At 40.4% G+C, this 26,472-nt stretch overlaps 1 protein-coding gene across 1 annotated transcript; it reads right to left on the bottom strand.

Annotated features, from left to right (window-relative positions):
- Positions 1–308: 308 nt before the first annotated feature.
- Positions 309–18,404, bottom strand: LOC310650326 (putative serine/threonine-protein kinase SBK3; the record flags this gene model as incomplete). The annotated part of the gene is made up of 4 exons (XM_083379220.1): positions 309–1,082; positions 1,655–1,857; positions 5,435–5,632; positions 18,278–18,404. 4 exons carry the CDS (start codon positions 18,402–18,404, stop codon positions 309–311), a joined length of 1,302 nt encoding a protein of 433 aa, XP_083235346.1.
- Between the last annotated feature and the right edge of the window lie 8,068 nt (positions 18,405–26,472).

Raw genomic sequence — 26,472 nt, 5'->3', positions numbered from 1 at the left:
CTGTGGGTGCACCTGCCCTCTGGAACCAGCTGCCCGTGGAGCTTAGGACCACCCCTGACCTTCGTTCATTCCGCCGGGACCTGAAGACCTGGCTCTTTGAGCTCTCCGGCCCAGGCTGAGAATTTTTAACTGAGGTTTTTAGTTAAAGGATAATTTGATCTTTTTTAATTGTTTTTTTAACTTTTGTATTTTGTACTGTTTGATTTTAAATACCCTGTAAACCGCCCTGAGTCCTTCGGGAAAGGGCGGTATATAAATTTAATAAAATTAAATTAAATTAAATTAAATCTTCAGAGGTGACACTTTCTTCAGGGCTCAAGTCCAGGTCCATTTAGCCTTGAACCTTCATGCGGACTGGGATTGCTTCTAGGATTGGGACACATCTGTATGGTATGAGTTTTCTCTGGGGGAATGACTTCAGGTTGCATTTGCTGGAGGTAATTCTCCTTGGGGTTTCTGCCCAGTTCAGTATTGTCCTCACTAGATCTCTTAAGGCAGGCCTCAGAACTAATTGTCTTCAATAAATCATCCTGGGTCTTTTCAGAAATACCCACTCGCCAAGGCAAATGCAAGTATTTGTTCACTTCAATGGCAGGGCTACGACGGTTAGGATCAAGAGCCATGATGCGGCGGAACATACGCAAGGCAGGAGCTGTGAAAACTTTCCACAGGCCTGGAGCCTCACCTGGGATTGTGCGATTTTGCCAGATGCTAAATTCTTCAAACTTAGGATCAGGGCTCATTGCCATATCCCAAGGGATGCAACCAGTACAAATACAGAAGAGCAGTACACCAAAGGCCCAAATATCAAGGCTTGAGTCCAGAGCTAGAGACTCTGTCCTCTCTAGCAGGCACAGTTCTGGTGGGGAATATGGCAAGACAGCAGACATAGCAGATATGCAGGTGCCTTCCAGTCGTGTCAGGCCAAAGTCACCTAATTTCACCTGCTGGCATTCTTGGTCAAAAAGCAGCACGTTGTCTAGTTTTATGTCCCGGTGCACCAGGGCCTTGCCATGCATGAAATCCAAGGCATCAGCCAATTGGGCTGCACATCGTTTCACTTGCACCTCAGGAAGCCCCTCCTGTTGAAAAAAGAAGTAGAATTAGAGAAAAGCTCCACAAAATTCCAAGAATCTCAGTTGGGCCAATTTGAAAACATTCTCCCTGCAGTTAATCAAAGAGTCCTTGTCTTGAAAAGTTATGAAGAAATACTTTTTTGAGGTTGCCACAGAAACCATGCATAAATATTGTGACAGGCTAGTACTCTCTAAAAAAGTTAAGTATATTTATATAATTGTGTTACCTAAACAATCATTTGTTCAACTTGGGAACAATTTAAAATATCAAAACAAAAAGGCAAATATATGTAAAGTATAATCTGTGACTTTAAAGAATAAAAGGGCACTCAGCCCAGTTGGATACAGAAAAAAAACCCTAATAAATGAAATTGTATTTGTGCACTAACAAACTCTGTTCTTCTACCATTCCAGTTATAAGCTGGACTTGCAACAGAGTTAAAAATCTTACTGCAAACTCTCCTTTTATCTGATAATTACCCTACCCTTAATTCTCCTCTTGTACCCACTCAAATATATCCCATGCTTGTTGAGATCCTACCAATTGCAGTGCCCTTAAAGTCTTTGGACTTTTATACCCCTGAGTTCAGGATGCTGCAGAGATCTCCAGCTGGTGCCAACTCCTGTGCAAATCCATAATGAGTAGATGATTCAAAAGCACTGCCAATGGTTCGAAGAAGTGTAGGGTGTGAGGAGAGGCAGAGAGCAATACAATATTCCCACAGGAATTCGCGTCTCCCTGTGTGTTCCTTGGACATCAGTTTCAAAGCCATTGAGGTTCCTGCAAGCAAGGATATATGGCAACAAATTAAGGGATGCTGAGGCACTATATTGTAGTTAACAACAATTTAACAAGTAATATATATCACTGACTGACTGCTAATATGTTTTGTATAACAATAACCAGGTGCAACATGTCAGGATTATATTGTGTTTTGCACAGTATGTTAAATGCTACAGGAGAACCTTTTCTGAAATCTTGATCTGCTTACAATATTATTTTGTTTTAGAGATGCATCCCATAAAACCAGACAGATACATTAGTGATCTTTGCAATGCACTTTGACCCTCAAATGAACTTTAAAAGCCTTGTCTTTACATCTGGTAATGTTAATTTTCTTAATCATATAATAGTTCCTTTTTTAAAAAAAAAGGTATGAGGCTGAAAGTAAACCCATAACAATTTGAACAAAGTCTTGAACAGGAAGAAAGAGACTAGATCTGGCTAGATCTTGTCTTTCCTGCAGATGTGCTAAGAGATATAAACAGGCTGACGAAATGCAACTATTTCAGATGTCCTCTTTTCTTGCAAAACATGGGCATCTTTTAGAGCTGCTGGAAATATTTAGACTGAAAACTGACTAATTCAGTGCTGTTTTGATTCTGCAAAATAAGCTTCCAAGTGACAGCAAACAAGGCATTCCTTCCCTCCCTTGGCATCCAGAGTCCATTTTAAAGGAGGGAGAGAAATGGGAAAATATGTTTTTGGCTTAATTGCGGCTTGTTTGCTAGTTAGCTGTTTATGACATCCTTAAAGCTAGTCTTCTTGATTTAAGGAAAGGGGTTTTGGAGTCAAAAGATATGGAGTATGGAGGTTAATGTTGATACATTTGTTATTTTATGTGTATCAATGTGCCTTAGCAAACTGCAGTTTCTGATTGATGCTGTCTGCGTTCGGAAACTAAATAGTCTCAGTCAGAACTTCAGTGGGGGATGTTCATAAGAGTCACAGGGTTGGAAGCCAAATAGGGAACGAAGGGAAAAAATATCTTGGGAGATCGAAGTAAACCTCTTCCAAACTTGGAAGTGTTACTGCATCTCACTAGGTGGCACTGACAAACCAGTTAATTAAACAGTAAGGGAAATCTATGTAATAGGGAAAAAACCAAACATCCATATTCTGTGCTCAGAATTTTACTTGTGTAGATGCTGGGCAATTTGCCATTCATTTGCATTTTTCTTAAGGATTATTTCCTTCTGTATGCCTTCCATATGGGAAGCTAGCCAATTTGCTGCTCTATCTGCTGGGTTTTGCTTTGCCAAAAGAAGCACCTGCTTGTTGGCAGCTATCCACATGCCTGGGATGACACAGTTAATTAATTGCAGGCAGTGTGAGCTGGATGAGAGCAACAAGTAGCCCAGGCTAAACTCAACCCAAGTCAACACTTGATGAAATAAAAATTTAATCCCAACCTGAGGAACTCTTAAGTTCCTCATAATTAAGTGAATTCTTAAATAGAGAAACTGTGAATAAGACTTGCCTAGATGATTTTCAGAAACCTGTTCCTATTGAAAAAATAGAATAAACTCAGACAAACAATAGCATGATTTATCATGGTCTGGCTTCATACATAATGTTAAACTAAAGAAAGATTTGTTCAGTTTTGGCTTAATGCTGTCACTGTATCTTTCTCAATACACCATGGTTAAAATGAACTATAGGCTACTCTTGAAATATGCATTATTTACATTTGGTGTGGGCAAAATTGCTTCAGAGCTAATATCGGCACCTTTGCTGGACACACAGTGGAAGTTATTTCATAAACAGGCAATCCCTGGTGGCCATTTTGTGTTACATGATAGGCTTAAAAATATTAGATAAACTAATAAGAACATTCCCCTACTCCTTATCAGTTCCCCAAGATGCTCTTTAGCACATCAGGCTGGCCCTCTGTTCTGTAGAACATAGAACATAGAATATCAGAGTTGGAAGTTTAGATTTAGATTTAGATTTTATTAGATTTATATACCGCCCTTTCCCGAAGGACTCAGGGCGGTTTACAGGGCATTTTAAAATCATATCAATATAAAATACAAAGTTAAAAGAGAATTACAAGATTAAATTATCCCTGAAAATAAAACCCCAGTTAAAATTCTCAGCCCGGGTCAGAGAGCTCAAAGAGCCAAGTCTTCAGGTCCCGGCAGAATGAGCATAGGTCAGGGACAGTCCTGAGCTCCACAGGCAGCTGGTTCAAGATGGTAGGCGCACCCACAGAAAAGGCCCTCTCCCTGGGTGTTATCCGCCGGCAATCTTTTACCGGTGGCACCCTGAGAAGACCCTCCCTCTGCGAGTGCACTGGACAAAGGGAACTTGATGCTGGCAGCAGGTGTTCCCTTAGATATCCCGGACCCAAGCCATTGAGGGCTTTATAGGTCATCACCAGCACTTTGAATCTCACCCGGAGGGCAACCGGAAGCCAATGCAGCTCATGGAGTAGAGGTGTTACATGGGAGTATCGGGAAACCCCCATCACAACTTGCGCGGCCACATTCTGCACCAGTTGTAGTCTCCGAATGGTTCTCAAGGGCAGCCCCATGTAGAGAGCATTGCAATAGTCTAAACGGGAGGTCACGAGCGCATGAGTGACTGTGTGTAGGGCATCTCGGTCCAGGTAGGGTCGCAACTGGCGGACCAGGCGAACCTGGGCAAAAGCTCCCCTGGTCACGGTTCGTATATGATCTTCAAAATTGAGCCATGAGTCCAGGAGGATGCCTAAGTTGCGAGCCTTATCAACGGGGGGTAACACCTCACCCCCATCATTAAAGGTAGAATAGTTTGGTTAGCCCGAGATGCCGGTAAGTAAAGCCACTCAGTCTTGGCAGGATTGAGATGAAGACTGTTTCTCCCCATCCAGACCCGGACCGCTTCCAGGCAACGGGACATCACGGCGAGGGCATCGCTGGGTTGGTTTGGGGTGGAGAAAAAAAGTTGGGTATCATCAGCGTACCGCCTCCTTCAGGGAGGCAGGGAAGACACCCTCCTTCAAGGAAGCAGTTATTACTGCCTGGAACCAGTCTCGTGTCCTCTCCTGAGCCGCATAAACCAGCCAGGAGGGGCACGGATCCAACAAACAAGTGGTGGAGCTAGAAGTTCTTCTAGTCCAATCCTCTGCTCAAGTAGTAGACTCTATACCATTTCAGACAATTAGCTGTCCAGTCTCTTCTTAAAAACCTCCATTATTGGATCACCCGGAACTTCTGAAGGCAAGCTGTTCCATTGATTTCCTCACTGTGAGGAAATTTCTCTTAAGTTCTAGGTTGAATCTCTCTTTGAATGGTTTCCATCTGTTGTTTCTTGTCTCACCTTCAGGTGTTTTGGAAAATAGGTTGAGCTCCTCTTCTTTGTGGTAGACCTTCAAATATTGCCACAAAAATAGAATACCAATTTTCCATAGATTTCATACCAAAAACAGAATACCAGTTTTCCACAGCTTTATTTTTTTATTGAAAGGATCTGAGAAATAATGGAAATGGGGACCCTGAGATGCTCCACAGGTTGGCAGACACAGATTGGGTCTCCTTGGCTATACATGTTATTTAAACCCAATCAAATGGTCATCACATTTATGTACCCTCACCTCTCTTATGATGCTGAACCTGTAGAACATGTCCATAGGAGCCACTGCCTAGCTCTCTGGTTATGTTGTATCTCTCCTCTACCTCCAATTTTGGTAAACTCTTGGAGGTAATGGATATGAGCTTCTCTAGGAATTCCTCATTGTCTTCAGTGTCATCCAGATTCTCAGCAGAATTGACATCTTGCTCACCAACAGCACCTGAAGAAAGAAAGAAAGGAAGGAAGGAAGGAAGGAAGGAAGGAAGAAAGAAAGAAAGAAAGAAAGAAAGAAAGAAAGAAAGAAAGAAAGAAAGAAAGAGGGATATTAAAATAAGCTATTGCAAATCAGATATCAAATTCCAGTTTATCTTAGCAGTGATTGGGAAACTGAATGTGGTATACAAAACTTATATTGTCTGATTTCAGCTGAGAGGAGTCTGGGCATTCCATGATCCAATTTTCTTTCGAATTTTACATCAAAGTTAGTATTATGCAACTCCTGTACAGATATCAGGCTTAAAGCCAGAAAAGGTTTGAAACAATTTTATTCTCCTTAAAATGGAGATTAAAACTATCTTCCTATATTTGTAGTTTGGTCAGCATCAGCATTTCAAATGTATGTGTATGAGTGTGTCCATTGCCTTATTTTACCCAAAAGAATGGACTAAAGAACAAAACCATAATATTAAGGGAACAATGTAAGTCCACTGGACCTACTTTGCTATAAGCTTAAGACTTTACAAAGACTTTCTGAGTACTGATCCAGTCATAAAAGCAAGGGTGAGACTGTTTTTTCCTCAGTTGTATCTGTAAATGAATTGATTAATTCCTTTCATTAAAATACTATATTAACATTATTACTTTCTATGTATTTCAAAATGAGAGCAGTACATTTACATTTGCACTAAACCATAATGTGATTTGTTTGGTTTTGACTTATTGTATGTATTGCAAACAATATGTAAAACTAGTCACTATCAACATTATGCATTTTTGTTGTTATAATTTTAACACTGTTGAAGAGAAACAGTATTTGTGACATTTTGTTGTCAGATGCCTGGGTAACTACAGTTTAGGGTATTGTGAACCACAGTTTGAGAAGAGCACAACTTCACGCTCTGTGCCAGGAAAGCAAATTAATTCACCCTGATTTAAGAAATGTCTTTCTCCTATTAGTACATTTGGGAAGCATTTGTGGTTTCCTCACTCTCATATTCCATTGTAAGGAAAAATAAATCCAATAGCATATGAGTTTATATAGCAAGCATATTTCACAATCTGGGCTCTCATAAATGTAGTTCACTGGTTTGTGTATTGCAACTCTGAAAAGTGTTTCTCAACCATGGTGACTCTAAGATGTGTGAACTTTAATTCCCAGAATTTCCCAGCCAGCATGGCTAGCTGGGGAATCCTGGGAGTTGAAGTCCATATATGTTAAAGGAGCTAAGATTAAGAAACACTGACATAGATAAGAAGCACCTTTCCAGAAGATGACCTGAGATGTGCTGAATCTTTCTTTACTGTGCCGCTGCAGTGAATGTCAGAAATGTAGATCCCAAATCTGCTGCCTTCCATGTATCTCATGTTACAAATTTCTCATCATCAAGGTCAATAGCCTCTCTGATTTTGAACGATTTGGAAGTGGTGATAGAAGAAATCTTCTGGTGCACAGTTAAATTGGAGGGGACGCAGCTCTGGAACAGGAGCACATAAGGGAAAACCTTCTATGGAGGGATGACCGCTCCCTTCTACAGCATGGTTGCTGAGGTAACTTAAAGCCTCTCCTTTGGGACTGAGAATTCCTGCATCCCTTCTTTTTAACTAATTGAAGTTTATGGTATATTACCGGCTACTGCCTAAGATTAAAATCAGCCCATACCTGCTTTCAAAGACCTCTTGGGAGGGGCAGAGAAAAGATAGAAAAGATAGAAAAGATCTCTTGGGAGGGGCAGAGAAAAGAGAAGCATTTTTTTTAACCCACTGCCCTTTATTTGAGAATTTCTGACTTGGCGTTTACAAGTTTTCCAAATGGCTCAATGTCCGTGCCTTCCAAAGACCGCCGCTATCTTTCTCCGCGAATTCCTTTCTTGGGGGTTGGAGAGTGTGTGTGTGTGTGTGTGTGTGTGTGTGTTTGTAAGCCTGGTAGGTAGGCATGCGCTTAGCACAAGAGGACACAAGCCGCCAGCTGGAGCAAACAGCCAACCGCCGGGAAAATGAACCTGAGCCAGCCGAATGGCACCTTTCCACCGTCCCGCACCCGGCGGGGGGTGGGGGAAAATTCCCTTCGTGCCGCTTGCGTGTGTCTGAGCGACTGACTCTGCAGTTTCGGGTCCCAGGAAGATATTTAGAGAACTCAGTTCAAATAGCGCCGGAAAAGCATTCTGGCATGTAGCGAAAAAACGGAAACCAGCAGCATAGACAAATCCTATAGGAGTTCCTTGTCTCTTTCTGCTGGAAAATCAACCTGCTGTTATTTCATGAAATCGTAGAATGACAGATTTGGAAGGTACCCAAAAGGTCATCAAGTCCAACCCCTGCACACTGCAGTATTCACTGAACCATCCCCAATATGACTGTTAATGACTATCCAAGCTTCTGTTTGAAAACCTCAGTGAAGGGCGTGATAAACTGCATGTGAGTAACTTATTCCACTGATTGACAGCTCTTACTCTCCAGAAGCTTTTAATATCGAACTTGAATCTACATGTTTGAAATTTCATCCAATTAGTTCCAGTGTTAAGCTCTAGAAAAAGTAAAAATAAGTTCAAACCCTGTACTGTGTTACAGTCTTTCAGGAATTTGAAGACAGCTATCAGGTCCTCTCTCAACCTTGTCTTATGTAAACCATTAAAAAGAAATCAGTTTACGAGAATATAATTTCCTCCCTCCCTCCCTCATTACAGATACTGTTGGAACTATAATATTACCACAATATTAATAAGATATTTTAAACTAGGTTCTTTGAAAAAAAATCCAAATTTTTAAAATTCAGTGTAGAAGACTTTAGCATTTGATTTCAGAAATGAATATGATTCTTTTCACATATGTGATGCAGCACTTGGAAAAGTTACCTTACTCATATGCCAAAAAAATAATCCTCCGTACTCTTTTCAAGGTTTAGTCATTTGGGAGCTAGAATGAGTCACTTTTTAAATTTGGCATTGTAAAACACAATGGCAAAAACAGGCATCACCGAGGGATTTGATGCTAACCCCACAACAGCCAAAAATCTAAACACGATACAATGTACGGAATTTCACTGAAGTCTACCTTATCTTTTGTAACCAAACTCTCTTGTTTGTGTTCCAATATATAATTCCTTGTTTTAAGCTGAGAAGAAAACTTTCCAGAAATGATTTGGTATAAATGTTGAATAGTCTGAAAGAGTCTATTGGAGTCTATTGGAGAAGTATATAAACTGCTTAATCTTGGAGACGGCTGTGTTAATTACAAAAATATGCCTCTATTATGATTCATTTAGTAGATGATTCATAGAAGACATCAGGCATGATTCATAACAGAATTAAAATGCACCACATGTGTGCTATTTTCTTTAACATTTCAGTAGGCAAACATCACATTGTAACAGCAAATACCCACAGCAACAATGATCGTCTTTCACTGCACCCTTCCCCTCTTTATTATGATATAGTAACCAAAGAAATGTAAGTTTAAATGTGTGAAACTGATTCAAAGGACTGCGTGGGCTTGAAAAAAATAAAACTTTGTCCCAGTTTGACATCTTTTATAGGAATATTTGCTTGTTTAAAATATTGTATTGCTTTTAGTCCACTAGAAACAAATAGTATAAAATGCAAATGTAATATATTTTAGAACTTTAAGGTCATCAACCTTGACTTTGTAGAAGAAACATGAGATTCAGAGGTAATCATTGATATCAAAAGAAAAAGTTTGCATCAGCCCATCTTGGTAGCCCAATCAGAAATACAGTGAAGTCTCCTGCTTTTGCTATTCACCTGCAATTACAAAAAACAGGAAAGGGAGGGGGCAAGGTAGACCCTTGTTTCATCATACTTTTATGAGCACTCACCACAGGTGCCGAATTTCAGCAGTTTTGGCTTTCCAATGCACGGTAGATGTCTCTATCTTACTTTTTTTTAAAGTTTCCAAATTAAACAAAAACTAAAAGTTGTCAGAAGCCTAGGATAGGAATGTATAAAAATAAAAATAAAGAGGAAATTCAACATAAAGTTTAATATATTTAATGCTCGGCAGACATAATTTATTTGCTTGTTTGTATTCCGTCTTTATTATACATGTTGATCTCTCACAAAATTGAACCTAAACAGAATATGTCATTTTTCTTCTTTATATCTTTATTTATTCACTTTGTCCTTCCTTCTCTCCTTTTGTTGTCTTCAATATTTTAAGGAGAGAATGACTTATCTCTTTTCCCACCTTTCCAAAATAATGGATTTTAAAATTAGAAGCATAACTACTTTCATATTCAATTTCTGTTCAAATTATCTTCCATTGCTGTATTAAGAGCCTTGGTGGAGCAGTGGGCTAATGCCTCCCTAAGTAACACCAGCTGCCTGCAATTAGTGCAGGCTCGAGTCCCACCAGGCTCAAGGTTGACTCAGCCTTCCATCCTTCTGAGGTAGGTAAAATGAGGACCCAGATTGTTGGGGGCAATAAGCAGACTTTGTAATAATGCCGCTTGCCCCCCCCCAAAAAAAGCCCTAATAAGCAGGCATATACATAGAATGAAGGCTATTGCTAAGCACATTGATTTGTGCTTTAAAATTGTAAGCCGCCCTGAGTCTTCGGAGAAGGGCGGGATATAAATGGGATTTTAAAAAGAGGGACAGTTCATTACTGTGGACTTTCTAACTATATTATTTCATTTATCCTATTATCCATTCAGTGGCCCTGAATTGAATGTCAAGAATTATGGTATTTTTTCAAAAATATTTCATAGATAATAGTCATACACAAGATACTTATGTATAGAAACCGATGGGTTATTATCCCAAAGATGCTTTTTTATGAGGCAACTGGACTTCCTTGTTTTTCTTTGAAGACATTTCACATCTCATCCAAGAAGCTTCTTGGATGAGAAGCGAAATATCTTCAAAGAAAAACAAGAAAGTCCAGTTGCCTCGTAAAAAAGCATATTTGTGTTAACTATGACCTGGATGACTGAGAACCTCCATAGATGGGTTGCTATGTAAGTGTATCTTCCATTCATTTTTCAGGTTTCCTTCCTTCCTTCCTTCCTTCCTTCCTTCCTTCCTTCCTTCCTTCCTTCCTTCCTTCCATCCTCCTAGCCATTTTTTTTCTCTCTCTCTTGATTGCAGGAAAATATCTGGAAGAGATGTAGATGTAATTAAGCAGTACAAGTATAATTTTTCTTCAGATTGGAACTACTTTTTTTCTGAAATTAGTCTAAAGGAGAAAAGTCAGTGTCCAGAATTACAATGAATATATCATTTTAATTAGGCTCATCTTAAAATAATATTACCTCTCAATATGTCACCGAAATTCTGCACTGAAAATTTCAAGCAAAACCCTTGTCACAGAAATATAAAGTCGCATCAAATGTTGCACTGTAAACAATTATATTGAACCTATATGGTTCAATGTAGCTCATATAGTTATGAGCTACAGACATTCAATGTTTATTTATCTCACAGAATTGCTACTAATCTGATCAGTGTCTTTCACTTAAACCTAGCTCTCATAGTTGTTGTGATTATATAAAAACATAGATATTAACTTAAACTCTATGAAATCAGAGTTTAAATCTATGTATCAGATTAAAATTGAAGAGAGAGAGTCTGAGAAAGGGAAGTTTGAGCATTTGCTGATTGGTTATCTTTTTTCTCCTCTAAGTAACCTTAACTGGTCCATTTACATCTGTGAAAGTAAGAAGACTTTTCAGAGTGCAGAGTTTGGTTTCCAGGCCAGCTTACTTACATAGCACCTCTAGTTTTAGAATGTAACTTGGCTTGGCATTTTTTCTGCCAGAAACCTATGCATAGGTAAGAATCTGTGGACCATTGATTTCAGTGTTTTGCAGACACCAAGGGATGTGGGAAAAGGTTGTTTGCACTCCAAACTGAGAGTTAAGTTCAGTTTTTCTTTGTGGAAAAAAATGCTGATGTGGCATTGGATGCCACTGTTTGCTCCTGAGCAGCGATACTAGAGCTCCTGCTGAGACAAAATCTCACACTTAGGGGTCCCAGCTCTCAAAAATATAGAAACAGTGTTTAGACCACTTGGAGTCTAAATCACTTGCCCAGTTAATTTGTAAACAACTGTGTAGGATAGCAATGCCCTCATTACGGTGTCCACCAGGTACATCAAGAAAACTGCATGATGTTCCAATCATTAGAACTGATTATTATTATTTTATTAAATTTATTTGCCACCCATATCACCACAAATTGATCATAGATTAATCTTTATCACAATTCATTTGGGCTTAGACTGGAGTTTGCAAGCTCTCTCCAGCATGAGGAACAATTTAAATTCAGGGGATTAGGAAACTTGGTTTCCCTAGATCTGGACTGAAAACATCTAGCTGACTACTAGATGACAGCAAAGAGATACCTAAAGCTTTCTGATGTCATCCAGACTTTTGCAGCCCAGATCTGGTTACTTAATATAGTTACAATTTCTTCAACTGCCGTATTTATTACTGTGACTCAATGGTGTGTCCTGCTTAAACTACAATATCATGTTAATATTTCCTAAAACATTTTTACATCACAAAAAGCATTATAATTCTAATCTTAAAGTTTGTGAAACAAATCTTATTGATCAGTGAAAGTTAAACTGAATAAAGTGGTATAAAACAACCATACAGACACAGGCATACATGACAGCCTCAAATTGGACAGATACCCTAATATAAGAGGAATAGGTTTAGCTCTTTCTTACAATATGTACAGAAAAGTAGACAGAAGTTTGTATACTAATTTCCCTTCCTCAAATAATAGCTTTACAACTAGCTAGAATTGGTGTTGTGGTTAAGGACCCAGCCTAGAAATGAGTTCAAGATGATTTTTGAACTCTAGTCCTATCTTAGGCCTGAATTTGGGGCAATCCCTTTCTCTCAACCCAACCCATCTTATAGGATTGTTGTTGTGAGGAAAATAGGAAAAGAAGGAGTATTGGGTATGTCCATTGCCTTATTTATAAAAAATAATAAAGACAGAATATAAATACATTTTTCCTTTGAACAATTTCAGTGCAAAAAAAAAGAAAATCAAGAGGGGCTGCAATATATTTAATAGTGGCCATGTTACTGTAATTAAGGTAATGAATAAGTCTTATTTTTCACTTCACTAAATATAACTGTCCTAAACAGTGCTTTTTTGGGGGGGGGGAAGGTGCCAGAACTCATACACATCATACAACCCACCTTGCCTAAACCTACAATGTTTACCTTTGTAGTTGGGGGAAAAAAACCTTCAATTTTTAGTATATCTAAAAGACTAGGATTTTGTTCAAGGTAAGTTAATACTATTAATGTTACCGTGTACTGTGTGGCTTTAAATTACAAGAAGGCATTTTATTAATCTTTTGGGACATTTGCCACTGGCATACCCATTTAGTTTAATGAGTGGAAACGTCAGCTTTCTATGTGGAATAAAATTAGCCCAATAAAACAAAACTTGGTCGCTTGTAAAACATTGGATTATTTTTAAGAAGTTGTCAAACAAGGTGGAAAAAATTACATTTGGAGTTTAATATGGATATTGACTTGAAACAAATTAAAATTGAAACTTTGTCAGTGAACAGATTACTTTTACTTTACTTTTAAGTTAAACCCAATTTAATAAATAGACCTGATTAAACCTCATACTGTAGGTCTACCTTTACATCTGACCAATACATAATTAATATACGGTATATTATTATTAATAACAATATCTCCAAATCACAAGACGTTGGCTTTATTCTTACTCTTCCCCTCTGCAGTTTGAATATAAAGTATAACAGACTAAAAAGAGATTTTTGTAGACATCCCAGCCTTTGAAATACCCAAGGAACTGTCAGGCAAGCTTCCACGCCAGCCGCCTTCTTTCCTCTCGCTTCACCTCTTTTTAACCTCACATCCCACCTTCTATAAGGGAAGGCAAAAGGCTCACTCACCCTCTCATGAAAGATGGCCTCCATGTTTATGGGTTTCCCACAGCCATCATCAACTTCCACACCACATGGTCTGATCCAGCCAATCCAGCCACACTCTGGCTGTGGTGTTCTGGCGCCTCATGGCTCCTCCTAGCGGTGGCAGACAGTACCAGAGGGAACCCCACTCACACCGTACTGCCAACAGGGTATTTTCAAAAGCAAACGATGATAGGAAGAGCAACAATAGGAAGAGAATGCAACTCTGGAAAATCCGACAAAAAATGGTGCTGGAACTCCATTCCAGTGCATTCTATTACAAAAAATGCCCTGGTCCTAAATATATAAATAAATGAAGAGGCAATGCAGGGAAATAAAATTGCAAAAGCAATAGAAATTTTTAAGAGGGAGATTTATAATTGCCTTTCTCATACATGTTTTTTGATTTGCATAGCCTTTTCTTCCAGAAATTTTGTTCAACATAGGAAAATTCTTACGATTGCGCAAACATAAAATTAAATCTTTATAGACTAGGAGTAATTTAACTAGGTACATCTTGCCTAGAACAAAACCTTCTTTTCCCCTCCTTATTTAAATATGATGCAAAAGCAGAGCCTACTTAACTTGCTTTTGGCTCAGGTAACAGAAAAAGGCTTATTTGAATCTGCTATCAGAAATTCACTTAGCGTAAATCCTGCGCATTTGTATTAAGAGACATAAGTCAACCAAACAACTATCAGCTTCTACATGTGTTCTTTTCCACTCACTTAAGCTGGAACAAGATATCTTTGTGACGTGAAAGATGGCTTAAGCATTTTTTCTCACGTACCAATTCCAAGATAAACATAACACCTTTTCCTTTATAGTTTCTCATTTTACTATTGTTCCCTCTCAGTTCTCAGCTGTTGCAGGCTAAAGTACCATTTTAATCTCTGTATTACACTGTCTCTAGGAGGTGTTGATAGATAGATCTTCTGTGAATATATCTAATCCATTTCTGGTCCCAATTATCTTTTTAGCTTGGTCAGCATTTCGTAACAACAAGAATTTCCTTTCCCCTTCCTCCCCCCTCTTTTTTGCTCTTAATAATGGACAGTGATGTTCAGGTTTGATTCTTGTTTCTTTTGATTTCCCATATGAGGTTTTTGTTAAAAATGAAACAAAATGATCTTTCCCTGCCCCTGCTTTTGTCTCCTGTAGCTGAACTCCTGTGGAGAGAGGAAAATTACAATCCTAACACAGACCATGGGCTTTGCTCATGCCTCAAAATAAGTCTGACTATGATCAGAAAGTCATAGTTAATTCTCAGGTAGGATTAGATGTGTTCAATAATAAGAGATCTGGGTATTAATCTATGCACAACTGTGAAGTTTACTGAATACCTTGTGTACCATCACTCTTTTTCAGTCTAATCTACCTTATAATATGCTTTATAAAGTTAAAGAAAGGAACTATTAATGCAGCCTTTAATTCTTAAGGAAGAAGCTCATGCTATAAATATATAAATAAGAATATTTAATAATTGTATACAGTAAGATCTGATGATGCAAGGAATTTTTTAGGCAAGACCCTAACTTCACTTAGTGAAGTGATAAAAATATAAAATCTTCTTTTTTCAAACAAAGATATTTTGGGGAAGTATTTATGTGATAAAAATGAGGGTCTTGCCTAGAATTTTTTTCTGATAATTCATTTGGCAATTTATGTACCATTTAAAAAGTGGCAGAGGTTATATTTAAATGTATGTACAAGTGAAAAATCATGAGTTAAATATAAGGTGTTACAAGATGCAAAGAGTAGTACTGAGTTTACCTGATTTAAAACTGTATTTTGAAGTTTGCTGTTTAGGTTTAGATGAAAGAGTGGATGCTTCTGAGAAACAGAACACTTTGGAATTAGAAAGACATGACCTGAGATTTGGGTAGTAAACAACAACAACAACAACAACAACAACAACAACAACAACAACAACAACAATAATAATAATAATAATAATAATAATAATAATAATAATAATAAATAATTGGAAGGGATCTTGGGGGTCATCTAGTCCAAACCCTGCTCAGGCAGGAAACCTTATACCATTTCAGACAAATGGCTGTCCAATCTCTTCTTAAAGACTTCCAGTGTTGGAGCATTCACAGCTTCTGGAGGCAGGTTGTTCCACTGATTAATTGTTCCACAAATTGTTCTGACAAAGTCAGAATTAATTTGGATCTTAAAAAAGTATTATTTAAGGCATGCCAAATTGAGAATAGGGAATAGGTATAAACACAAGTTGTGCCCAAAAACACATTTTGGCTGCCAGTATAAGAAGCATACAGTATTATACACCAGAAATAATAGGCACACATAAATGGCTGATTTTTTTATGAGATATTAGAGTTTTGTCATGGAGAATGTAAAATAAAATCAAGAGAAGAATTGGTGGCTGATGAATATAGTTGCCAATGGTCAATTATTAAATTATTATTAAAAAGACAAAGTAGACAAAAGAATTAATAATTTTGAACATCGTAAGACTGAGTTTGAAACTGAATTGTGTCAAATGATGACTATGTAACTGCTAAAATGTAAACACTTTTACTGAAATTTGAAACAGAAGAAGAACAAATGAATGAATGATATGATAAACCGGGCTAAAAACATTGGTTGTAATATACAAATCAAACAAAGGGAAATTGTGTGGCTGAAAGGATTGAAATTTACATTATGTCTAAACTTAAAGAAGTTTTATAAAATAACCTACAATTATTATATAGCACCATATTGTCTAGAATGTATAAAGGCACTTCAAATTTAACTTGCAAAGTGAACAAGAAGGAACATTTTTTCATGTTTGATGTTAAATAGCTAGAAAGGTTAGATTAAAATGCATACATTGATTGAGAAGATTGAAACCCATGCTTTTTCTTTGGGGATTGTTGGACAAACACTTTTTTTAAGTTATGGAACTTTGTTTTTGTACATGACAACTACAGCAAGAGTGTTGAATGCCCAAAGATAGAAAAGTTCAGCACTACCAACAATGGACTAATGATTGGTAAAATTGCTAAACTTCTTTGATCAGAGAAAACACAGTTATCTACATTTATTGCTGACTGGAACTCTCTTATAGACTTTTTTTTTTGCAAAACAGAAAAACAGGAAATGATTTACAGTTTTGAGATTAGACAGGATAAATTATAGAAAGATGAGAGTTATGATGTAACTATAAAGTAAGAGGTAAATTTATAGTTGTTGCTATAATTGCTATAAAGAATGGAAGCTACTTTGTACTGTATGTTTTTTTCTCTTTTCTTTTTTTCTTTTTATTGTTTTTGCATTTTAGCATTCTCTTTTGTTTCTTTATTTTTGGTTTTTTTCTTACATATATTAATTTTTATTGGTTTTGTCTTCATTTCAAAAATCTTTAATAAAAGTGATATAAAGTATATACTAGAAAAAGTAAAAAATAAGCATTGTGTTGCATCTTGGGCTGCTGTAGGGATTTCTTTACAAAGAAATAATGAATCACAAGAAATTGTACCCTTCATTTTGTACTAAGGTATTCATAAAATAAAATACAGTTTAACAAGAATTTTGCATATTTTCTCTGTTATTTTATGAAGCAGATAATACTGGCCTTTATATTTTCCCAGTATTTATTTGTTTATTTGTTTGTTTGAGGAAAAGTCCATTCAGGAAAAAAGAAAAGAATAGAAGTACAATAGATTAGAAGAAATAAATGTGTTTGATTCTTGGCTCAAGTATCAGTAAAAATAATTTTACACTCTCTAATTACTGAATTCTGAAGAATTTTGGTATTCATGGGTACATTTCAGGGACTGGGAATATGTAAATTATGAATAATCACAGTCATTGTGCAATGTAATTTTCATAACATTTTATAAAGCTTTGTTGATAGGAGTTGAGTTTTTAAATTTTCATAGACCATAATATTCACCTAACCACATAATGTTATTATGCACTGATTTTTAAAAAAAAATTTCTAGCATAACATTATAAACTTCAGTGAATTGACAATTCAATGCTTAATGATAGAAAGATGTGCAATTGGTGCATCTAAGATTTAAATCTTATATACTTTTAACTGAAAGTAAATTCCATCAAATGCAGCAGAAGCAAACAATTCTGGTGTGACAATTATCTACATGATGGAGAAATCAGTGGCTCAATGAAATTGATTATACAGATGGGTTAATCTTACTTTAGGGATGCCCCAAAGTATTATCTCCCAAATTTATTGGCTATCCCTGTTCTGAACAAAATGCATATATATAAGATTTGTGTAGTAATTGCTGAATGAGTTGTAGAATCCATCTATGTTCATGTGTATAAATTTTTTAACAGTTTGCATATAATTTATTACTCTGGTGAAAATGCATTATAGAATAAAATAGATCAGTCACAACAAATACAGAATCTTTTTGCAAAATGGGTCCTTCTCGCAGAGATAATGGGAAGCAGTTGCATTTACCTCCAACATTTTAACATAAATGGCAAACATTCTTGAAATGTTTTAAGTACCCAAACCTTTCATTTGAAATAAATTATTCAAATAGGTATTAATTTAAGAATATGCAGTTGGCTCAGGTTCATAAAGTAAATTTGTACTGAATGCAAAATACTACATACTTAAAGCATTTGTATGCTTGCATTGGTTTTAGCTAATAAAATTAAAAAAGCATCCTACGTGTCCTGCAGAAAGACTGAGAAAAACGTGGGAGACTGGCTTCTTTATGCCTGATCTCCCAGATCTTACCTTGATCTGGGAGGCACTTCTGGGCCGGTGCTGGAGTGGAAGGCTCATGTGGAAACATAGCGGCAGACCATTCTCCTGTTGCTGTTTGCTTCTCATGTACTATGGCATTCATCTGTCCAGGTGTCATTGTTCCTGGTTCAGACTTGGAACTTTTGCTGAGAGCCAAGCTGTGTTTCTAGGATGTGTAAACAATTGTAAAATAAGTTTTCTCTCTCAGATTTTTCTCTGTGCTCAGTCTGCTGGTTGCTCCTATAAAAGCTGAGGCTGCCCTGGCTGGTTATAATCTCTCCACTGTGAGGAGAAGGGAACATGTGTCACAGCCTCAGACACAAGCCGGGCAAGCATCCAAAGATAGGCTGGGAAGGCTAGAGGAGGGTGGTGAGATAACAGCAACAATGCACAGTGCCAGAGCTGAGTCCAAGCCTTACACCTCTGCCCAGTTGGAGGTCAAGCATGGCATACCTTTAAAGCCTTCAGCCCATTAAGGATGGAAACTCAGATGGAGGGATGAAATCTGGATGCCTCGATATGGAGAAACAGATCCATGCAGTAATAAAAGAAAATACAAACTTTCAGGGATAGAAATATTAATTCTATTTCAGAGACTGGAGTAGTACATATTAACCTCTGAGTTAATTACCACTACAGTTCAGAGTACACAAACAGTTTGGAAGTTCATATGACTTCTTCTACTAAGCAGTTATTTTCAGGTGGAAAAAAAAAATCATATCTAAAACTATGAATAACACCCAAGTAAAGTGAATCTGCAGATGAACCCACTGAATTAACGTTAGGTGTTTCTGGGAGAATTTGATATAAAAAATAAGGACTTTCTTTAGTAAAGTTAGACTTCTGACTAATTACACATATGCATCCACCTAGTTTTCTTGGCCATGGCATGAAAGTGGTCTGACATTGCCTTTTTCCAGGTTATCTTTTCAATTTGGCAGAATAATCTGCAGCTTAGGATTTCCTGCTCTCTCATCTAACTATTTACCATGTCCAACTCTCCTTAACATTTTAAAGATAAATCAAGGATGTCTATGAGATGCTACTGTTATAGATGATATTTCTGTTACTAAGTTATAATCTTGTTTCTGTGTGTAGATATAATAATTACTGCTTAGGACTGATTCTCAAGATTCTCCCTTTTCTTTTAAAATTAGACTAATCCTGGCTCATCACCACTTCTTTATCAAGATTATGATATGTGACAAGGATATACAGTTAGTCCTTGTTTAGTGACTGCCTTGCACAGTGACATTTCACAATTGTGATAGTGATGAGAAATTAGTTATGTAACCAATCCTTGCATTTACAGCTTTGCACGTTGGTAAAGCAAAGGACAGCTGAAGCAAGATTGTAAGCACAATTTCAGTTTCACTAAAGTTTTCTTAATTATGAAATTGCCACTCCCAGTTACTGTTGTTAGATGAGGATTACCTGTAATATTTTATCATAATACCTGCCTCAATTCATTATTTAAAAATTATGAATCATAAAAATAATTATTTGTGTAGCAACTATTTTATTTATTTTGCCATTATTCTTTCATCTTGTGATGTTTTTGTCTATTTTTTCTATTTTTCTTGGTTTTAAAATATTTAACAATTGTAAACTGCCCAAGGCCAGTGGTGGGATTCAGCCAGTTTGCATCACTTTGGCAAAACCAGTAGCTAATGTTTTGTTGCCCACGCCCAGAATGGACTTCCAGAAGCAGCATCCACACAGAGAACTGTTTGTTCACATATTTGAATCCCACCATTGCCAAAGTCACTAAGTGTTAGGCTGCATATAAATTTAATAAATTATTCTGGTTGATCACAGTCAGACAGACATTTAAACTGGGTCTGGCATTTTATCTACCTATTGAGTCCTTCCCAAGGAATTAGGATATGCAGATTAGTTTAATAGTAAGTTAAAGGTACTGTTGCAGGATATAAGCTATTCCAAGTAAAGCTGCCTTTTGCAGCAAGATTTGTCTATGTAAAATTTAAATGTTAGAATTTTTAAAGGAAGCAATAGTAGTTGTCACTATTGTGTAGTGGGTCCGACGCAAGGAAGAGACGCCAGCCGGTGTGTGAGTTCAGCTCTTTATTGAAGGGGGGTAGTGAACTGGGGAATGAGGGCTACCTGGCCTCCTTAAATACCTAGCCAGGTAAGCGGACAGCCAATGGGGTTGGCCCTAGGTTTCCCACCAAAACTGGGTTTCCCACCGAAACCGTCCAGGCCAACACCCCCTGGTGGCTGTTGCTATGCAGGTGCCTGCATACATAACACCCCTCCCCCCTTAGGGAAGAACCACATAACAATGAAACAACTTGAAACTAACTACAACTATGTACACTGATTCAACACTAGTATAAAAAAACCACAATGATGCCACTGTGTGGGGGTCACTTGCACAAATAGTCCAATAGGTAAGCAGGTGTCCTGTGTGGCCGGGTGGACCGTCTGGGTGTGGTTTGGCCCTGGACTTGGACCGCGGGTTCTTAAGGCCTCTGTGCAGGGTTGCAAAGAGCTGGGATCAGGAGGCCCTCCTCCTCTGGTTCCTGCTCTGTGCAGTTCCCGGCTAGGTTGACCTCTCCTGGAGTGTGGCTCTCCTGTTGGGCGTGTGTGGTGCACTCAGGGACCCTTCCTCTGAGCTGGTTGATGTGTCGCCTTATGCGTCTGTCCCCCTCCACCCCCACAATGTAAGAGAGGGGTCCTGTTTTCTCAACCACTGTCCCCGGAACCCATGGATGTCCAGCCCCATAGTTCCTTGCCCAGACCAGGTCCCCTAGGTTGAGAACCCTGAGTGCAGGTGATAATGGCAATGGTGATGGTGGTGATGATGGTGATGGTGGCCTTACGGTCTCGGGTGCTACCCAGTCTGGGTGTCAACGGTCCAGCTTGGTGATGAGGCGCCACCCCCATTGCAGTTCTGCTGGGCTCTTCCCGGTAGCCACGCATGGTGTAGTGTGTTGGGCGAGCAGGAATTTTGCCAGCCTGTGGTGACAGTCCCCACTGATGATGCGCCGGAGTGCGTGTTTGGTTGTCCTTACGATCCATTTGGCTTGCCCGTTGGTTGATGGATGGAAAGGTGCGGAGGTGGCGTGCCTAATCCAGTTCACCTTCAAGAATGCCTAGAAATCATTAGCGGTAAACTGAGGCCCGTTATCAGACACAATTACGTCGGGGAGGCTGTGTGTGGCAAAGAGCGCTCTGAGCACCTGGATTGTCCTCCCCGAGGTCATGTTGGGAACAGGGACTACCTTTAACCACTTGGAGTGACTGTCCACCACTACCAAAACAGTTGGCCCTGGAATGGCCCCACATAGTCAATGTGGATGCGGGACCAGGGGGTGTGTGTGGCCTCCCACCGGTGCACTGGTGCGTGTGGCATTTCTGGCCTGGATCTCTGGCACATGTAACAGGCCTTGACCTGCTCCTCAATGTCCTTGTCCAACCCTGGCCACCAGAGGTAGCTTCTATCCAGAGCCTTCATCCTGACCACCCCCGGGTGTCCCTCGTGTAAAGAGTTCAATACCCTGGCCCATAGTATGGTGGGAATGATGACCCTGCTACTCCAAAGGAGGCAACCCTTGTGCGTGGAGATCTCGTCGTGTCTGGTGAAATAGGCCTGGAATTCCGGCCCCGGGGATTTGCCCTGCCACCCCATGCAAACCCATGAGTGCACCCTACCCATGATGTTGTCTGTGGCTGTGTGGCTGGCAATGTCCTTGGCATGAACAGGACACTCCGGTAGTTCCTGCAGGGCTAGGATCTGTGTGGCTGGGGCTGGGGCTGGATCTGGGGTGTCTAAAGGAAGCCTACTTAGACCGTCTGCATGGCCCATCTCCTTCCCTGGCTTGTGCACCAGCTTGCAATTGTAGGCTGCAAGGAAGATGGACCACTGGAGCATTCTGGGGGACAGAATTTGGGGGGTCTGCCTGTCCGTTGTGAACAGGCCCAGGAGTGGTTTGTGGTCCGTGTAGACAGTGAACTCCCTGCCATATAAGTAATCGTGGAATTTCTTGATTCCTGCCACGATTGCCAGGGCTTCTTTGTCAATTTGGGCGTAGTTTCTTTCTGCTCCAGACAGCGTCCTGGAATAGTAGGCTATGGGGATTTGTGCCCCATTGGGCTCAAGGTGACTGAGAACTGCGCCCACACTGTAAGGGGATGCATCGCATGCAATGCAAATGGGCTTGGACTCGATGAAATGGGTTACTGTGGATTTATCCGACAGCAATGCTTTCAAAGCCCTGAAACTCTGGTCATGGGTGGCAGTTGAGACCCATGTTGCCTGCTTGTCTAGTAGCCTGTGGAGTGGTTCAGCGATGGCTGCCTTGCATGGGAGGAATGTATGATAGAAATTCAACAGACCCAGGAATGCCTGAAGCTCTGCCTTGTTCTTGAGTGTGGGTACTAGTTTGATGGCCCTCACCTTGGATTCTGTGGGGTGGATTCCCCTGGCATCTATTCTAAACCCCAAGAATTCTGTGGAAGGAACACCTATGCTGCATTTCTCCCTTTTGAGTTTGAGGCCTGCTGTGCGCAGTCTGGACAGCACCTCCCTGAGCCTACCTGCCAGTTCCTCTGCTGATGCTCCTGCTATCAGGATGTCATCAAAGTAAGGGCAGACTCCAGGGATGCCCTTGAGAGTCTTCTCCATAACTTCTTGGAAGATGCCAGGAGCAACACTGACTCCAAACTGCAGCCTGTTCACCCGGAACGCCCCCTTGTGTGTTACTATGGTTTGAATGTCAGCTGTTGCCCTGGTAACCGTGAGTTGCTGGTATGCCTGCGCAAGATCGAGCCTTGCAAAGATGGCGCCGCCTTGGAGGGAAGCGAGAACGTGGCTGACCGTGGGGACCGGGTAAGCGTGCGGGTTCAGGGCATGGTTCACCGAACACTTGTAGTCGGCGCAGATCCTTATTTCCCCGTTGGATTTGAGGGGGGTTACGATAGGGGTTTCCCACTCCCCCGTCGATGGGCTCTAAGATTCCCTGTGCCACCAGCTTATCTAATTCACGCTCAATTTTGTGTTTGAGCGCGAAGGGGACTCGCCGCGGCCGGACCCTAACGGGGGCAATGTTCGAGTTCAGATTGAATGCTGTGGAGGCCCTGTGTACTTGCCCAATGACCCGTTGAAAACGTCTGTGAACTCCCGGCAGACGGCCTCGACGGAGTCCCCCTGGATCCGATGGATCCTGGAGATGGTGATTCCCAGGGCCTCAAACCAGTCTAGCCTGACCAGACTGGCTCTGCGGCCCTCTACCACTACAACGTCCAGGTGCCCTTCGTGACCCTTGAACCCCACTGAAACGGTGGCCTCCCCCTTTACCTTGACCGGCGAATTCTGAAAATCGGTCAGGGTTAATTTTGTAGGCCGTAATTTAATCCGCTGCTTGCTCCGGCTGGTTATGAAGTTAAGGGTCTTGTCTGAAATGATTGAGACCGCTGATCCGGAGTCAAGCTCCATGCTGCAAGGGATGCCTTGCAAACGGATTGCTAATCTAATTTTGGGTTTGAGCAGCCGGAGGCTACCCGTGTGGTTAATGGCCAGCCGGCTCTCAACATAGCCAATTCGCATTTTGGTCGGGGCCCCAGTACCTTCGAACGGCGGTTCCTCTGGTTGCAGCTCATGGATCTCCTCTCGGGGGCGGCGGCTACAACAGACCGCGGCTATGTGGCCTGTTTTCTTGCAGGCCCGACACGTGGCGGACCGGAGCTTGCAGAGGCTGCGCACGTGGTTCCCACCACACCCTTCGCACCTCTGAGGGTTGGTGGCGTTGCTGGGAGGCCTTGGCTTGTCTGGGCACCTGGCTCGCTGGTCGGGGTCGACCTCCGCTGGAGGAGGTCGATGCTCTGGTCGTCCACCTTTGTGGCGCTTTGCCGGTGGATGTTGGTCACCTGGTTGCTGGACCTGGTTTCCTGGCATGCTTGGATGGCCGTGCAGGCCGCTTCATGGACTAGGATGGCATCCTCGGCTTCCTGGAGCAAAACCTCCTCTCTCTCGAACAGGTGCTCTTGCAGCCACCTGTCTCATAGGCCGCGGATCAGCTGGTCCCGTCGCCGCTCCTCCAAATTTGAGAACCTGCAGGTGACGGCGGCTTCTCGTAGGGCGGCGAGGAAGTCGGCACCAGTCTCGTCGGGGTGCTGGTCCCTTTTTTCAAACTGCGACCGCGCGGCCACCTTGGAGCATCGGGGCTTGAAGTGTGCGTTGAGTCTGGCCACAAGGTCCCAGTACGTGACGGTGTTGATGGCCTCCTGGGGGAACAGGTTCGTGGCAATCTCCAACAGCGCTGGTCCCCCAAGACAAAGCAGTGCTGCCGCCTTCGCACTGTCCTCGTATATCTGGTTGAACCGCATGTACAGTTTAACGTGAGCCAGGTAGTGGGCCCAGGTCTCGGGATGGCGGGTGTTGAAATCACGGGGTTGTCTGGCTCTTGCCGTGGCGGTGTGGCTTGCGGTCTCTGTCGAGGTGCGGTGTGTGGTCTCGGTTGTGGATGCGGTGACCGGCGTGGTCCGGTCGGCTGACCCGGTCGGCTGGCGGTCGTGGGGGAGAAGGAAGGAAAATGCTTTTCCCTTCAGCTCGCGGAGCGTTTCCCCAGTGACTTCAGCTCTTGGTCAGCAGCAATCCCACCTTCATCGCCACTATTGTGTAGTGGGTCCGACGCAAAGAAGAGATGCCAGCCGGTGTGTGAGTTCAGCTCTTTATTGAAGGGGGGTAGTGAACTGGGGAATGAGGGCTACCTGGCCTCCTTAAATACCTAGCCAGGTAAGCAGCCAATGGGGTTGGCCCTAGGTTTCCCACTGAAACTGGGTTTCCCGCCGAAACCGTCCAGGCCAATGCCCCCTGGTGGCTGTTGCTATGCAGGTGCCTGCATACATAACAGTCACAACAATGAATACTCCTATTCACTGAGAAGTATTGAATCTGTACCTGTCAAACTCAGTTATTCCATGTAACTGAGTAAGATTATTTTAAATCATTTTAAAGTGAAAAGTTTATATTATATTATGGACACTTGGCATTCATAAGAATAATTTGGAAGAATTTACTATAACTTTTGGGAACTCACTGATTCTTCAGATTGCAGTCTGTTTCTTTTTTTATATTGTGATTGTAAATTTGTTTCTTGTATGTTTGGTGCCACCCAGCCTCCATCTTGGCTCATGTATAGAGCCGAGGCTTCTGCTAGTCATTAATCCTAGGACATTGTTCCGTGTTTTCATTTATTTATTTCCCTTTAAACGGAAATCTAAGAAAAAGATTTGCTTGAAATGGCCTATGTAAATTTGTCATTCTCGTTTGGGAAAGAATGTTGGATTAGGATATTTGGACCATGGCCAAACACCAATGATTGCTCCTTTTATTATCAAGGGAAATTTCTAAATGAAATAACTGAATGTTGGGGTATTTCTGAATCTTATGCTGGAATGCAGGGTTTTTTATACATCTGTCATTTATATGTGAGTAAAATAGGTAAATGGAAAAGCATTATGTCAGTATGGAAATGAATATCTCATATATGATAATATTTTTAGTAAACATCATGGGACAGATCAATAAACAAAGCAGCTAGCCACAATATTGACCTGCGTGTATCTATTCTTCTGATCTGCAATGCCCCCACTGCACTAAATGCCCCCAAATGCCCCACTGCACTAAGAATTTTCCCACAGAAAAATATAATTTCAACAATAATGTATGCATTATACCTGCAGTTTATAAAGGAAAGAGTCAGAACTTTTCACGTTTCAAAAGTTCTTGAGCTGGATCCAGGTTTAATCATGGATAAAGAAAGTCTTTTGATTTCATTGGTCAGCTATAATGTGACTTGACCCCAATCCATTGAATCTAAGTAATCACGATCCCTTCTATGTTTTGAGTTGAAGGAAAATGTAAATATGCATAGATATGGAGCCATATTGCTTGATTTACCAAATTGTCTTTTTCTGTGTCAATTCACAAGTCTTTCAGGGTTAAAAAAAGGGGGGACATTCTTCTTTAAAAGAAAGTCATTTCTTCCTAAAATAAAATGTTGCATTTATAAAGTAATTCAGATCTGCAATAATGTAAAATGTAATTTTGACTATAAACCATCTTTCAAATTGCCTGATCTTGTCTGTAATCTAGAAATATTCTATATGCAGTTTGTCATTATTTTTTTAAAAAAATAGTTGATTTTATCCTGTTTAATTTT

Source organism: Vipera ursinii (genome assembly GCF_947247035.1).
Source record: "Vipera ursinii genome assembly, chromosome: Z".
Lineage (NCBI taxonomy): Eukaryota > Metazoa > Chordata > Lepidosauria > Squamata > Viperidae > Vipera > Vipera ursinii.
The sequence above is the reverse complement of the archived record's forward strand: the minus strand, read 5'-3'. Positions and strand labels throughout refer to the sequence as shown.